This window comes from Marmota flaviventris, chromosome 5, assembly GCF_047511675.1.
Source record: "Marmota flaviventris isolate mMarFla1 chromosome 5, mMarFla1.hap1, whole genome shotgun sequence".
Classification (NCBI taxonomy): Eukaryota; Metazoa; Chordata; class Mammalia; order Rodentia; family Sciuridae; genus Marmota; species Marmota flaviventris.
Window position 1 is genome coordinate 147074283 of NC_092502.1, and position 17417 is coordinate 147091699.

General features: G+C 33.8%; 1 protein-coding gene across 2 annotated transcripts in view; it reads right to left on the bottom strand.

Annotated features, from left to right (window-relative positions):
* Positions 1-17417, bottom strand: part of Nup155 (nucleoporin 155) — a 62556-nt gene that overhangs the window by 21752 nt on the left and 23387 nt on the right. For both annotated transcript variants that reach the window (XM_027936281.2, XM_027936280.2), the window contains exons 13-22: positions 16612-16782; positions 14541-14651; positions 12851-12945; positions 11747-11835; positions 11249-11311; positions 10615-10762; positions 8991-9057; positions 7462-7577; positions 5630-5727; positions 2178-2308 (exon numbers count right to left, since the gene is read on the bottom strand). In XM_027936281.2, coding sequence (XP_027792082.1) covers positions 2178-2308; positions 5630-5727; positions 7462-7577; positions 8991-9057; positions 10615-10762; positions 11249-11311; positions 11747-11835; positions 12851-12945; positions 14541-14651; positions 16612-16782 — 1089 coding nt within the window. The remainder of the gene's footprint in view (positions 1-2177; positions 2309-5629; positions 5728-7461; positions 7578-8990; positions 9058-10614; positions 10763-11248; positions 11312-11746; positions 11836-12850; positions 12946-14540; positions 14652-16611; positions 16783-17417) is intronic.

The following is a 17417-nucleotide window of genomic DNA, read 5'->3' on the forward strand; positions in this document are numbered from 1 at the left end:
TCTAATTCAAAAGAGAAAACAGGGTTACAGGTATAGTTCAGTGGTAGAGCTATTTCCTAGGACATGTAAGGACCTGGATTTTATTCCCAAAACTAGGAAGAAAAAAAAAAGAAAATATGCTACAGCAACAAATTATTGTAAACATGCATAAAATAATGTAGAGTTGGAAAAGAACCCATAGTGGGTGTAGTTTCAAACCTTTTACTTACAAATGGGGAAAGAAAAGTCCAGGCCAGGTCAACTGACTTCAGTTATAACAGTAAAGAACATTTAAAACAATCTCAGTTTACACCTTATTTTTCCTAAATAATGTTAAAAAATTTTGTTATTTGAGGCCTTTTAACATTAAAATTTGTTCTATATTTTGAATAGCTTTGCTTGTTAAAATGAAATTCAAAAGCATGAAGGTGATTATATTATAGTAAAATACTGTTTTGTGATTTGATTATTTCCTTTTTCTAAGCACAAATATCAACAAAATATCCAAACTGCACTCATATTTTTGCACAAATATTTAATCTGCTTTCCTTGAGCACATAGTTGGTGATGCAAGAAAGCAAGCTTTGAAGATGATGGCACATAATAAGCCAAAAAACTTGGGCTGGGGTTGTGGCTTAGTGGTAGAGTGCTCCCCTAGCATGCGTGAGCCACTGGGTTTGATCCTCGGCACTGTATAAAAATAAAGTTACTGTGTCTACATACAACTAAAAATTAAATGTTTAAAAAAATAAAAACTACCTATATTATGTTTACCACCTAACAAAACTTAAAAATATTATTCTACCTGGCATAAAAAAGAAAGTAGTTTTCATAAACATTACAGATTGAATTTTTAATAAGGAAAAAATGTATGTGCTTATAAGAAAACTAAAACCAAACACCAAAAACTATTCACTGGACACTAGTAAAAGGAACTGGGGTCATCTTCTAGCTTTCTTTAAAAAAAAAAAAAAAAAAATTAATTAATTTTAATTAGGTATATATGACAGCAGAATGCATTTTGATTCACTGTACAAAACTGCAGCACAACTTCTCATTTCTCTGGTTGTACATGATGTAGTGCTGTACCATATGTGCAATCATATATGTAAAATTATGGGTCACCATCTAACTTTGAAAAATTGTAATTAAAAGTCAAGAATTAGGCATTCAGGGTAACAAAACAGTCCTAAAAAAAAAGGAAAAGTTTTTTTTTTTTAACTGTGGAAGGAATCAGTTTAGAAAATTATGATTTTGTATTCACAGATGAAATAACCAAATCAGGCAATGAGTATCAATGGATGACAAAAGCCTGATTAAAATCTCATGGAAAATTTTACAATGGGAGAACTGAACTTACCACTTGAATTCAGCAATCAATCTTAGTTGCACTAAAAAGTAGGACAATCAAAATTTTGGGGTCTTGTTAGTCTGATGAACAAATCACCACCTATGAAAAATTCTGTTCTTCATCAAATAAATGAACCTGAACCTAATCAAGCCTAAGTATACTTTTCTTTAAACATTTTTTAGCTGTAGATGGACACAATACCTTTATTTATTCATCTTTATGAGGTGCTGAGGATCAAACCCAGGGCCTCACACATGCTAGGTGAGCATTATACCACTGAGCCAAAACCCCAGCCCTAACTAACTTTCATTTTACAGAAAATGTAGGGGATACAAGTTCACTCTAAGGATAGTAAAAAGAAACAGTCAGAATGCTGGACATTCTATAGGACCGATGATCTGATTTCCAAGGTTACAATAGCAAGTAAAAAAAATATCCCTCCCCACTAAAAAGAAGCTAAGACTTACTCTAGATTGAAAGAGATTTACAAGAAACAACAATAAAATTCAATGAGTAAACCAACTGGATTTCTTTGAAGGTGGGGAGAGGAATATGTAGCCCAAATAAAGATTAAAACTTATTATCATAAAAAATATGTTTTTGGTAAACTAAGTCTTCATTTGTATCCCAGATAGAAAGTTCTCATATACTGAAAAACTTGTAGCTTGACAAAATGGTTCTCTCAAGTTATTACATTTGCCTGCAATCATTCTAGCTTTATAATAACATTCTAGCTTTAAAATAACCTAATGCTTCCCAAACCCAAGTGTAAGATTAAAACTTATGCAAAAGAAACAAACTTGGTATTAATACTATGATTTTTAAACAAAAATCCCACAAACCTTACCTTCTGAAGTTCTCCTACAATGACAGTAAACTGATGTTCACAAAGAAGTTTCCATAAAGCCAGGGCCTGGTATGATTTTCGAACCAACTGTTGAATTGCCTGAAGTGAAACCTTTTCACTCAGCTGAGCCTCTAATGAGAAAATATAACTATTGGAGTTTTATAAAATGACAAAGATTAAGCTGTTTATTTTAAATAAAACTATAGTTAAGGTTGAATTTCTCAAATTCCCATTATCCTCTCTGTCCCCATCAAAGGCAACTGAACATCAGCTGCTGTATTTAGGGGGTTTTTTTGGTACAGTGGTGTACCCAGGGGTGCCTAACCATTGAGTCACATCCCCATCCCTTTTTATTTTTCATTTTGAGACGGATCTTGCTAAGTTGCTTAGAACCTCACTAAATTGCGGAGGCTGGCTTCAAACGTGCAAGCAATCCTCCTGCCTAAGCCTTCCAAGTCGCTAGGATTACAGACATGTGCCACCACATCTGGCTGTATTTACATTTGTATCTTTTTGCTTTAGATATGTGCATCTGTGTATATGTACATATGAAAAATAAAAGTGTTGCTCTGTTTTTAACAATCAGACCAATACTTTCTCAACGCAGTTATATGTTCGCAGTTGACAAATCCAACTATATTTATTTTATCAGAGTGTTTCAGCTACCCCAATTTGGCCCATTTTTGCACCTGAAGGACATTTAGATTGCTTCCCATGTTTTGCTACTAAATGAATATGATAAAAATTCTTAATGAAGGTTTCCTGGAAAGCACAATCATGTTTCTCCAGGACCAAGTTTCTCAACCCTGGATATACATGTTGGTGGATCATGAAATCAGTTCAGTCCATCATAATACCCCCTCATCCCTTAATAGGAAATAGAATATAGAATAAAATGAAAAAGGAAAAAAATTAGAGTATGAAACAGGTAGAGTTGTTTTAGGAAATTTTGTTTCAGTTATATATATATGTGTGTGATTTTAAATATCTGCATTGGGCTAAGGTTGTAGCTCAGTGGTAGAGTGTTTGCTTAGCATGTGTGATGTCCTGGGTTTGATCCTCAGTACTGGGGGAGGAACAAATCATAAACATCACACTTATAATCCCAGTAGCTAGGTAGGGCGAGGCAGGAAGATCCTAAGTTCAAAGGCGATATGGTGGCTCAGTGGTTAAGCACCCTAGATTCAACTCCTGGTACAAAAAAACAAAACAAAACGAAAAAAAAACTGAGTCAATATAATATGTATATCTTACTGTGGGGGAAGAATGTTTGATCAAATCTAGTCTAGGATGTATACCTAGAAGTAAGACTGTGAGCTGTAAGAGTATGAATTTTCAGCTTTCACTAGATCTGACCAAATTGCTTTTCAGTGTGGTTCAAAGTATAAACTACCAGCAATTCAAATGCTCTATTTGTACAAATCCTCATCAATGCTTGATAATAAGCTTAACATCCTAATGAAGTATCATGAGCAGTTCCGAAAAAGTTTACAAGATAGTGGATAGAAATCTAGGTCCAGAAGGAAGGGAAGAAAATAAGCTGGGACCAAAATAAATGGCTGGGTCTTAATTAAGAAAGTTCTATCAGCCAGAAACAATAGAAGGCAATAACAATACCAATAGAAGGCAAAGGAACTGAAAAAAAAATTGAGAGCAGGGAAAATTTCTGGAAACATTTATTATTCCAACTCATACCTGAAATAATGAATAATTATAAGAACTTCTCAGTTCTTTTTGCTCTTTCTTATTATTAGTAATAATACACAAAAAGTATAATCAAATACTTCATTCATGTTTTTAGTTCTATGAAAAGATATATTACTAGTTGGGTGTGGTCGTAATCCCAGCTACTTGGGAGGATGAGGCAAAAGGATTACAAGTACAAGGCTAGCCTCAGCAACATAGTGAGACCCCCATTAAAAAAAAAAAAAAAAGTATCACTAACTACAAAGGTATATCACTTCATATCCACTACAATGACATAATGGTGCATAACAGTAGTCCCAGCTACTTAAAAGGCTGAGGATGGAAGATTGCTGAAGCTCATAAGATGAAACCAGTCTAGAATGAGGCCCTGTCTCTAAACAAACAAATAAACAAAAATTAAAAATATAATTACCATATGATCCAGCAATTCTACTTCTAGGTATATATAAAATAAACTAAAAAGGGAACTCAAATTTGTATTTGTATATTCATGTTCACAAAAGGTGGAAACAGCCCACTGCCCAATCACAATGAATAGATAAACAAAACAAAATGTGGTGTGTAATATAACAGAGTATTATTCAGATCTAAAAAGAGAAAATTCTGACATATGCTACAACATGGATGAATCTTAAATACAGTATTCTAAGTGACAAAGCCAGTAATAACATAAAAATTACTATATTAATCTATTTATATAAAGTGCTTATGAGTAGTCAAATTCACAGAAATAAAAACTAAAATGGTGGCTGCTGTTGTCTAGACATAGGAGAAAAATAGGAAATTACTGTTTCATAGGTAAAGGATTTCACTTTAGAAAGATAAAAAAAATTCAAGAGATGGATGTTGGTGATTGCTGTACTACAATGTGAATATAGTGAATGCCACTTCAAAATAGTTAAAATGGGTCAGATGTGGAGGTGCATGCCTACAATCCCAGATATTCGAGAGGCTGAGCCAGGAAGATCTCAAGTTTCAAGACCAGCCTGGACAACTTAGTGAGACTCTTGTTTCAAAATAAAAAAACCTGGGGGTATAGTTCAGTGATAGAACATTTGCCTAGTATGTGCAAAGCCCTGGGGTTCAATCCCTAATACTGTCAAAAAAGTTAAAATAGTAAATTTTGTTTTTTATATATATATAATATATATACACCAACATTTATATATATATATACATATACTATATATATATATATTTACATACACATACACACACACACTCATACATCTGTGTGTGTATAAATATACAGCGATATATAAGACAATCAGAAAATCATAAGACAAAAGTGTGTATCATGTTTACTACTGGAGGAAAGAACAAAAATTTGTGGGCTAGATGGGAGCGATGGCACACACCTGTAATCCCAGCAACTTGAAAGGCTAAGGTGGGCAGATTGTGAGTTCAAAGCCAGCCTCAGCAAAAGCGAGGTGCTAGCAACTCAGTGAGATCTTATCTCTAAATAAAATACAAAATGGAGCTGGGGATGTGGCTCAGTGGTTGAATAGCCCTGAGTTCAATCCCTAGTACCTCCTCCTCCCAAAAATATTTGTGGGCTAAAAGAGTTATGGAAACAAAGAATTTCCATATTGTTCTGTTTTCCCAATCACACTGATTCTTGAATGAATAACATTGTGTTATCAGATAAACTAGATCTTACTAAGAGAAGTTCACCATTTACTATTCAAGTAATAAAACCCTTTAGTGAGGTCATGTATATGTAATTGATCAGAAGCATAATTTACCATGAAACTTCCTCTGTAGCTCCTGTTGCATTTGCTGAGTATTTCCATTTTCAGGACGCATGAATCCCATCAGCCTCTGCTGCACTTTGGCAGTAGTACTGAAACAGAAATTACAGAATGTGTCTGTGTGTACATTGCAACTCTTTTCATATGTAACTTAGATACCATACAATCAACAATTTAAAATGTACCTATGGAATTGTACAACCATCACAAGCACTGGTTTCCACAAAAATGGAAAAGTTCTCAAATGAGAAAGAGTTCATAGAATTAAAAATTGATGACCAGGAAGAAAATTTATCATAGACTGAACAGATGCTTCTTAAAATGACTGAGATTAAATCAATTAAATGATTGAAAAAATATCAAGTAGAAATTTTCCTAATCTCGAGGGGAAAAGATCAAAGAGAAAGATAAAGAAAGAGAGAAGAGAAAGGAAGGAAATGATATAAGAGAAAAAATTGAGGCTAGATCCAGGAAAGTCAATCTTACTCTCCAAAGAGAATAGAACAAAACGTAGGACATGAGCCTCAAAAATATGTTAAGTGCTAGGCAAGATGGCACCTGCCTGCAGCAACTTGGGAGGCTGAGGCCAGCTTGGGCAACTCAGTAAGAACCTGTTTCAAAATAAGAAAGAACTGGGGATATATCTCAGTGGTAGAGCATCTTTGGGTGTAATCCCCAGTACCAACCAACCAACCAATCAAGCAACAAAAAATCCCACAAGCTACAAAAAAAAATCCAAAGTTAAAGGAGCCAGTCTCCAAAACTGCACAGTGTATGATTTCATTCCTATGAAATGTTGAAAATAAATAGATCCATATAGATGGAGTAGACTGGTAACTGGGGCTGGAGAGTGGAACATGGAATAACTGCAAACAAACAGAAGCTATCATCTCAGAGATGGAAATGTTCTAAAACTGGCCAAATGTGGTGGTGATCACCTATATCTATAATCCCAGCAACTTGGGAGGGGGCAGCAAGAGGATCACATGTTCTAGGACAGCCTCAGCAATTTATGGAGGCCCTAAACAATTCAGAGACCCTATCTCAAACAAAAAATAAAAAGGACTGGGAATGTGGCTCAGTTGTAAAGCAACTATGGGTTTAACCCCAGGTACAAAAACAAAACAAAACAAAAAAAAGAAATGTTCTAAAACTGTATTGTGGTAGTGATGGTTACACACTTCTGTACACCGAGGAAAAGTTACTGATCTGAACTTCAAAATTAGTGAATTTTATGTAAACTAGATCTCAAATCACTGCTACAAAAAATTTCCATACTGAATGAAAGTAATGTTGCACACATGATAGGGTTGGTTGAAATTAGTACGTTTTAATATAATTCTATTATTAAAGGTCAGAAAAAATTACATGATGTTATCTATAAAATGCAGGAAAGGAATTTAACAAATTTTAATACTCACTTATATAAAAATACCCAAGAAAACAGAAATGAATGGATACTTTCTTATCATTATACAAAAGGGAAAAAAGCCAGATATGGAGGGTCATAAAGCATATTCCATTTTCATAATATATTAAGAATAGGAAGGTTCATTGTGAAAGAAAGTAGATTAGTGGTTGCCAATCATGGGGAGAAAGAAATGGGGAATGATTGTAAATGACACAGAGTTTCATTATGGAATGATGAGTGTTCTGGATTGAATAGTGGTGATGATTGCATAACCTTGTGAATACACTAAAAAACTACTGAACTATATGCTTTAAAAGTATAACTTTTATGGTAGATGAATTATATCTCAAAAACAACAAAATACAATGAAAAGAAAAAAGTGAAGAAATAAATAAACCCTATTTTTTTTTCTTACTTTGGATTTCCTAATGGTCCTCCTGCAAATTGGGAATTTCTGTCTAGAAATTCCTGCAGACCTTTCAGTTCTTGTAGTACTGACTCCAGAAGCTGGCAGGGAACACTACTTTCAATCTGTAAAACCAAAGAATTTTCAAAAGTTAAATACTGGAAAAAGGTGTACTCATAAAAAGTATAAATTCTGTATAGCTATAAATGTATATATAATTTTAATTTTGAGGCATCCTATTTTTGTAAATAGTACAGCTCTTTCTTATATCATTTCACTTCTTGTTATGCTGGGAATTGAACCCAGGCCCTTGTGCACTCAAGGCAAGCACTCTACCAATTGAGCCTATCCCCAGCCCTCAATTCACTTCTTGATGACCAGAATATAGTGCAATGAAGGACACTAGTATCTCTCATCTCCTATTAAGACTGATGTATAATTTATGTTCAGTAAAACACAAACATTAAGTAAATATCTTGATTACTTTTTATATTTTCTGGTTGTCATCCAGATCACAGTACAGAACATTTCCAATACCCAAAATGTTTCCTACTGTTCTTTTCTGGCTCTTTGTCATCCCACCTCCAAGGTATCCTCTCTTACTTTTATCACTTTACAATAATTTTGCCTGTTATTAAACTTCGTGTACATGAGATAAATGCATTCTTATTTTCTCAGAAATGTGGGCTTTAAAAGAATATCACACAGTTGTGGCTCAGCGGTAGGGCGCTCATCTAGCATGTGCGAGGCCCTGGGTTCGATCAATCAGCACCACATGTAAATAAATAAATGAAATAAAGGCATTATGTTCAACTACAACTAAACAATAAATACTTAAAAGAATATCACAGGACTGGGGTCCTGGCTAAGTGGTAGAGTGCCTGCCTGGCATGTGTGAGGCCTTGGGTTTGATCCTCAGCACCATATATTTATATAAACAAATAAAGTAAAAAAAAAATCCATCGTCAACTAAAAAATATTTAAAAAAAAGAATATCACATTAAAGACATTTGGTACCTTTCTGTTTTAAAAAGAAAAAAAAACTTAAAACATCTGCATATTTCAGATTCTTTAAAAGAAATTTTCCTACCCAAATCTGTGATAATACAAAATTTTACCAATTGTTCCCTTAAAACAGTCTGGGATGTATTTCATGCATGAAAATTAGTACTGGGTCCTTGGAGGTATTGTACATATAAGCCAAAGCATAAAATAATAAATTCAGACAGATTTTAAATAATAGCACTGATTCTATTTACTCCTTACAACAACCTTATAAGGGAGATATATTATTAGTCTCATTTTACAGTGAGGCACAGGGCTTTGAAACATTAAGAAATTTACCCATGATCAGACAGTTTATAAATGAAGAAGCTGAGATTTCAATCAAGGGTGGATGATTTATTGAACATGAACACAAAAATCTACAGAAAAGAATAATTTATTTACAACATCAAGCAACGTGAAACAATTTAACAGTTCTTTATTGCTACCAACTGGTTATATACAAAGAGCAGGATGATAGTGTATACACTTACTGCCATGATCTCTCTGTTGCCACTCTTGAATACCCTCTCCACAACCAAGCTAGCATCCCAGATATTTCTGAAACAAAAAAATGTTTTAGGACATCATTACCTTAGGTAAGATATGACTGCACAAATGGTATGACTCTACATTGTGTACAACCAGAGCATCGAAATGTTGTGCTCTATTTGTGTACAATGAATTGAAATGCATTCTTGCTGTTACGTATAACCAACAACAACAAAAAAAAAAAAAAGAGGAGAAAAAAATGTTTTAATGATTGTATTCTTTACAAATAAGAAAAATTACAATATGTAGTAAATTTCTTTTTGTGGTAATGTAATGGCTTTATTGTTTTTAAAACAATAATATATTTTTAAAAATATCATTTAATATCTTTTTTTTAAGAGACAGAGAATTTTTTTAATATTTATTTTTTAGTTTTTGGCGGACACAACATCTTTGTTTGTATGTGGTGCTGAAGATCAAACCCGGGCCGCACGCATGCCAGGTGAGCGCGCTACCGCTTGAGCCACAACCCCAGCCTAAAACAATAATATTTAACATTTACTAAGTGATCTAGAAAAATGGAAAACGGGAAATTTTCAAACCAAATACACCCATGATTTCAGATGAAATTCTTCTGCAGAGAAATCAAAAGGCTCTGGGTAACAACTTATAAATAGGGAATTTATAATTTAAAAAAAATTATAAAGCAAATGAGATGAATGAAAACATACATTACAAATCTGAAAACTATATACTAGACTTGATAGCTAATTAGATGATATGATAGACTGATTGCAAAAACAGTGGAAATTCTCACCCTATTTCTATTCCATACAGAGTATGATTTTAATACCTCTTCTCTAAGGAACTGTAGTCTGCTTCCCACTTTCTGAATCTGGGTTTGCCTTGAGACTTCCCTCTGGCCCTGGGAATAGGCTGGTTCTAAGCCTAGGCATCAGGAGCCTTGGCAACTTCTACTCTTTCTCAAGGACCCTGCTACAAACAAGTGAATAATCCTTGGCTAACCTCCTGAAAGATGAGAGACCTCATGAAGAACAATCAAGCTATATCAGTGGAGGATATTCCTGACATGCCCCTGAATGTTTGAGAGTCTAGCCAAGAAAAAGAATTCTCTTTATTCTCACAGATGAATGTACCTTCATGGGTGAGCCAAACAAACCCAGAACTGCCCAGCTGACATCTAGATACTTGTCACTGAATTATGGGGTGGTTTGTAATGTATACTATTAATATGTATATAGATATACTCTGACACTAAATACACACAGAAATAAAAACATAGTACTTACCAGACATATAATAAAAAGGCTTAGACAGATTGACAAATGAGTTAAAGTAAAATTTAATAGGAATAAATGAAGTCACAAATTTATTTAAAAATATTTCACTCTTCAAAATAGGAAAAAATACCCAGCCAGCTATTTGGGATGCTGTAGCAGGAGGATTGCAAGTTCAAGGCCACCCTCGGCAACTTAAACTTAGCAAGGCACTGTCTCAAAAAGACAGTGGTAGAATGCCCCTGGGTTCAAGGTTCAATTTCTTATATCATGAGGAAAAAAACAAAAGGACAAATGAGCAATAGTTAAGTATTCCTTGAAAACTTACCCCATTATCCGAGAAAAATAAATGCAAATACCATTGTGTTTTCCAGAGTACACAATCTCTGGGCCAGTCATACAACTCATACTTGTGGCCTGAGCAGCTGGGTTTCCCATGGCACCCACAGGAGTTGACATAGCAGGAGGCTGTATACCTTAACAAATAAAAACAAATCTCTTAGAAAAATAATCCTAAATATTCAGAATTCTCAATAACCCAAGTTTTTCGTCTCTGGACATAAAGGTAGAGATATTTATAAAAATAATCAAATAGATAGATATTTAATTTGATTTTTCTTGCTAAGACTTGGATGGATTCTCCCAGTTAGACATTCAAGTGTTGAAAAGGAAAGAAAACTTGCAATCATAGCTCCTAATACTGGAAGTGAAACAAAACTATTTATACTAATTTCAGGGCCCACTTAAATCCTAATACCCAATAAGGATATTTCCAGGCACAATATTTGAGGAGCCAAATGCCAATAAATGCTTAGATATCAAGCAACAAAATGACATCTATTAAATGACATTTTTTTTCCAAGAGAATAGGACAAGTTAATCTTTTACACAATAAAAATTAAGAACACGTTAGCTCTTCAAAAAGAAGAATAATAAGTGATCCAAAAAAAGAAAAGTGGTACCTTGAGATGGTGTTCCCAAAAAGGATAGATTTGGGTAGGGACTACCACTAGGAACAGGAGAACCTAAAAAAGAATATATTTATAAATCAAAATGAGGCCCAGAAGCTATTTGTTAAGCATGAGTAAAGAATGGTACCACCTATGATATATTTGAAAATTAGGGACTATTCATTTCATTTTCTAGTAACTTCTTAATAATTCCTATTTTGGAAAACACTGACATATGAATTTCTTGTTATTGAATCTTTCATTTCTTTTCCATTCAATAAATACCAAATGATATCTGTAAGTACTATTTGGTTACATCTTCTTTTCCTTCCTAAAATAAACTAAGGATTCAACATTAATATCATCATAATAAGTCATAAACTATAGACTTATCTATCAATAAAACAATGTAGCAATAAAACAATGAAAAGCTTTATTGATTAAAATAATATAGTTTCTAAAATTCATACTATTATATAATAAAGTTTCATTTCAATGTTTAATACTCACTAGAATAAACAGGAGATCCCAAGATGGGACCAACATTACTTGGAGTGGGGAGAGTAGCTGGAAATCTCATCTGTGCTTCACCTCCATACCTATTTGTATGAAAACAGAGGTTGAATTTATTCAATGATCAATCTATCTATCTATCTATGTATCTATGTATCTATCTATCTTAAAAGCTGGAATTGTTCCTACTCCTGTTTAGCTTCCAAATAAATGCTGAAGACTTTAATGCATGGTGCTGACAAGTGAATTATATTCCTAGGATACATAATAAAAACTGATTTAGTAAATGTTGACATAAAACCAGGGACTCTGATAACTTCTAATATATCACTGGCAACACACAGAGTTTACTTAGTGAGTAAATGGCACTGTAATTTTCCTAACAGATTTTGGCTATTTTTTTTTTTTTAAACCTCTTTGATGGCTGGAGTATAGAGTATAGCTCAGTAACAGAGCACTTGCCTAGCATGTCTGAGGCCCTGGGTTCAATCCTCATTACTTCAAAAAAAAGTTAATAATAAAATCTCCTTTTGGGGGGGTGAGTACTGCAGAACTAAACCCAGGGGCACTCTACCACTGAGTTAAATCCCACTCATTTTTATTTTTATACAGGGTCTTGCTTAGTGGCTTAGGGCCTTGCTAAGTTACTAAGGCTGGCCTCAAACTTGCAATTCTCCTGCGTCAGATTCTCAAGTTACTGGGATAACAGGCGAACACCACAACATCTGCCTAATAAAATCTCTTTTGATACCTAGTTTCCTTAATGTGATTCAGAACCCCATTCAGAACCAATTACACACATAAAGCAGAATTAGTAGTGTCTAAGGAAGTAAAAAAAAGATGAGGGAGTAAATGAGATACAACAGTGAAAAGACTAAACAAAAAAAGTTAGAGAACAAAATTCAGACCAAGAGTAATAATGCACAAATTAATCTAATCTATCTCATGAGCATGATAATCTTTCCAGATTTTTACCCTTTTGAAAATGAATTTTAGTAATTTCCCTATGTAGCCATTCAACTCTCTGGCGACGACTTAAACTAGTACACTGGCAAAGTGACCATTTAAAAAAGTGGCCCAGTAGGAAAAAACCTGACATACCTGAAGAAAGCTCGTGTAGCCCAAGCAGATACTTCTCTATCACAGGCAGCAGTGGAGCAAGCAAGGATAAGGCAAGTTGCACAAGCCTGGTCTTCCTGTAGGAACAAAACAAAACAAAACCCCTATATTAAACAAATTTTTTTTATTGCTGTATCTGTTGTTTCAATCTGTCCTTCGCACAAAGCAGGTGATCCATAAATAATGGCTGACTGAATGAAATCAGCTGGTATTTAAAAAGAAGCAAACACTACTCTTTTTACTTTCTTTCTTTCTTCTTTCCTTTTTTTAATACTGAGGATTAAACCCAGGGGAGCACTGCCATTGAGTCACATCCTCAGGCCTTTTTCAGTTTTTGAGACAGGGTCTTGCTAAATTGCCAAGATTGGCCTGGAACTTGTGATTTTCCTGCCTCAGTGTCCCAAGTCACTGGGATTATAGGTGTGTGCCATGGCACCCAGCTAAGAGTTCACATTTATCAAGTCCACATCATGTGCCAGGCACTATTTTAAGAGTTTGGCATATGTTAGGCCTTATTCCACATAATTTTAATAATGCATATTTTACATTAAAAAAAAATTGAAACCTAGACAATTCGAGTATCTAATCACAGTGGTGGAGCTAAGTTTTTTTTTTTTTTTATGGGTACCTGGGATTGAACTCAGGAATACTCGACCACTGAGCCACATAGCCAGCCCCATTTTGTATGTTATTTAGAGACAGGGTTTCACTGAGTTGTTTAGTACCTCACTTTTGCTGAAGCTGGCTTTGAACTCATGATCCTCCTGCCTCAGCCTCCCAAACTTCTGGGATTATGGGCGTGTGCCACTGTGCCCAGCAGAGCTAAGGTTTTCAATAGGTGGTTTGTATGCAGGGTCTACATACTTAATTTTTTTTCGGATACTGGGCATTTAAGCCAAGGGTGCTTTACTATTGAGATACATCCCTAACCCTTTTCATTTATGTCAGAGGCTTACTAAGTTGCTGAAGCCCTTGCTAAGTTGCTACGGCTAGCTCAAACTTGTGATTAGGACTCCTGTCAGCCTCCTGAGTCACTGGGATTACAGGTATGCACCACTGTGCCCAGCTCTACATTTAATTTTGATCCGATGTTCTTGATTTTAAACTAAGCACTACCAGTTTGAAACTTATCAATTCTAGGTGTAGCTTTGAAATACTAATGCCCCCACATTATCCCTTCAAATTTCTTCCTCAGATCATATAGTGTGGATGCATGTGCATTCAAGCACATATCAGCCAATAAACGTACTGTCTCATGTTTTTCATAAAGATTAATTATCATCTAACCTGAATATCAGACTCTTCTTTTGTGTGTGTGTGTGTGTGGGGACACCAGGGATTGAACTCAAGGGCATTCAACCACTGAGCCATATCCCCAGCCCCATTTTTGTATTTCATTTAGAGACAAGATCTCACTGCTTAGTGCCTCTCTAAATTGCTAAGGCTGGCTCTGAATTCACGATCCTCCTGTCTCAGCCTTCCCAGCCGCTGGAATTACAAGCATGCACCACCATGCTCAGCCCTGAATATCAGACAATCTTTAAGAGTACACTTTAATAAAAATTATTAAAATCAGAGAATAAAAATCTGAACAAAGTCTTATTCTACTATCAAAAGTCAGTATACCTATACATTTATAATCATCACATTAAAAAAGTATATCAATAATTACCTGATGTAACTTAAAGAATCTTTCAATCTCTTCTCCATCTCCACCCACATTGCTCACAAGTAGGTGCCTCAGTTGATCTACAGGTCTTAGTTTATGAAACATAAGACTACCCTAAGAAATTTTAAAAAGGAAGAATAAGAGTAAACAGATTTAACAACCTTGGCTGGTAGCAACTGACTCTGCTAACCTTATTAAATCAAATGAAACAACAACAAAATAACTTCAAGAATACAAAATAAACTGGTCAAAAAGATCATCTATATTTCAATTACAAACCTAAACTAGATTGAAAAAATTGGTAAAAATATAGTGCCCCACTCATGCTGCTCCCCAAAACAGAGGATTAAAAACAGATTATCCATTAATTATGTTAGCACTATGGATATCCATTTGGATAAAAATGAAGCTGGATCCAAACTCAGGTCTTATACCAGGATAAATTACAAATATATAAAAGATTTAAAGGATAAAATAAAACCATACTAACACTAGAAGAAAAACAGAAGCAACAAGATGTGAATTCTTTTATAAATCTGAGAGTAAGGAAGCTAAATATGACATAAATTCTAGAAGATCTTCATTCTGATTATTTATAAACTTGTCTTTAAGGGAAAAATCTTAATGAACAAAGTCAAATGACAAATCAGGAAAAATACATCCCTGATTCATAAATTTCAATAATCTTCATTTTTTTTTTTTTTTTACATTTCAAAAGGGCAACTCAATAGAAATATAAGAATAGTAGTCCCTCCTTATCCTCACTAGATACATTCTAAGACTCCCAGTGGATGCCTGAAACTGTGGACTATACCAGCAATATGAAACCATGACAGTTGATCTGATAACAAAGATACCTACTCAGTAACTAACATGAAGACAGTATATAACCTGGATACACTAGAGACAGGAATAATTCATATCCCATGTGAACTTAAGCCAGAAGGCACAAAATTTTATCCCGCTATTCTGAACAACATGCAATTTAAAATTTGTGAATTATTTCTGGAATTTTCTACTAATTTTCAGATTGCATTTGATTAGGAGACAATGGAAACCTGAGAAAGTGAAAATGCAGATCAGGGGCACTACTACAGAGTAGGAACAGAGTGTTCACAGAAATGTAAAAAAAGTAAAATCTTACTCTTAATAAGAAGGTATTATATAATGGGGGAGGTTATGAGGAAACAGACATTCAAATACCATTAGCAAATATATACAGGGAAATCTGTTAATATCTATTGAAACTATAAATACACACCCTCTATGACCAAGAATATACAACACTACTGCTTTACTCACACATATACAAAATTACATATGCATACAAAAAATGTAGCATTACTTTTAGGGCAAAAGATAATCCACTAATAGGGGATTGGTCAAACATGGAATATCCACATAAAGAAATAACTTTCAAATATAAAACAATGAGAAAATATTTTATATATATTAATTTGGAAAGACTTCCACGTCATATTTTTGAAATATAAAAAGCAAGGTACAGGACAGTCTATATTATATGCTACCAAGTATTTAGAAATACATTTGCATTGTTCATATATTTGTAATAAATCCCTGAAAGTATACATAGATATGAATAACACAGATACTTGGAGGAAAGGGCACTGGAGTACGAGGGGGATTTTACTATACATATTTCCTGTTCTATACCACTTGAATTCTGTCAATGCATTAATTCAAATGTTAAAAATATCAAGAAAATGTTTTTTAATTAGGTGACAAGTATAAGAAATATTTTTGGTTGTTAGTTTGAATGATATTGGCCAAATTATATTGTTATATCATTTGCATGTATGAATATGTAACAATCTCACCATTATATACAACTATAAGGCTTCAATAACAAATGTGGGGGGAAAAAAAGGAAAGTACAACTTTTTAAAAGAGTTCTTTTGGTGGTATATTTGGTATTCACAAACATTCTTTAAAATATAACCATTCCAAAGTGTTTAAGAAAATGACTCCACTAAGTAACTACTTCAGAATATTTGACAAAAACATTAAACATCATTTCTCTTTTTTGTCTGTACCACAGAGAATATGTGCATACCTGTGCTGAGAGGAGAACGAATTTCTTTGGAGGTAATATGTGTTGCTGTACAACAACTGGAGAGTCAGTTATTGGGATATGATCCTTATTTAAAGGTGTAATTATTTTATCTACTTTCAATTCATCTATTGCAGAAAGAGCCCAAGAATGACCATCAACACGGGTTGTCATCTATGTAAAACAAATACACTTTTTACAATCATATTTAAGTTATACAAACTGAAAGCTTCTGAAAATAAAATCTCTACAAAATGTCCTCAAAAGTATGTATTTAACTCTCTATTCTCCTATTCTTTTAATCAACAATCTTTTATAAAATTATCTTTTCATACTAAAGGACAAATTCAAAGTTTTCTTAAGATGAACTGTAAATTCTATTTACTAGAATTATAATTCTCTCAACAACCAAAGAAAAACTATCTTTTACCAAATCTTCAGGATAGATTAATCTATACTAGTAGATTCAGTGCTTAGTTTTGCTGATGTGTAGATTCCATTCTCTTCTGAAGTTCTATTTGTGCTTTCTAAGGTAGGATTATTTATAATAAATTTCAAGCATACAAATATGTTGGAAATAAAGGAAATGTCCATATGCTCAGTATAAAGTTCCAACGATTATTACCAATTTGCCATATTTTCTTTCTCTCTCTATCTTTTTCTATGTTATCTCTTTCTTTTATTGAACCACTGGAAAGTTATAGACATCATATGTCACCCCTAAATTCTTTCACATACAGCTTCCCAAAATAAGAATGTTCTCTTATATAGCTATGATGGCATTATAATATTTTCACATGTTAAAAATT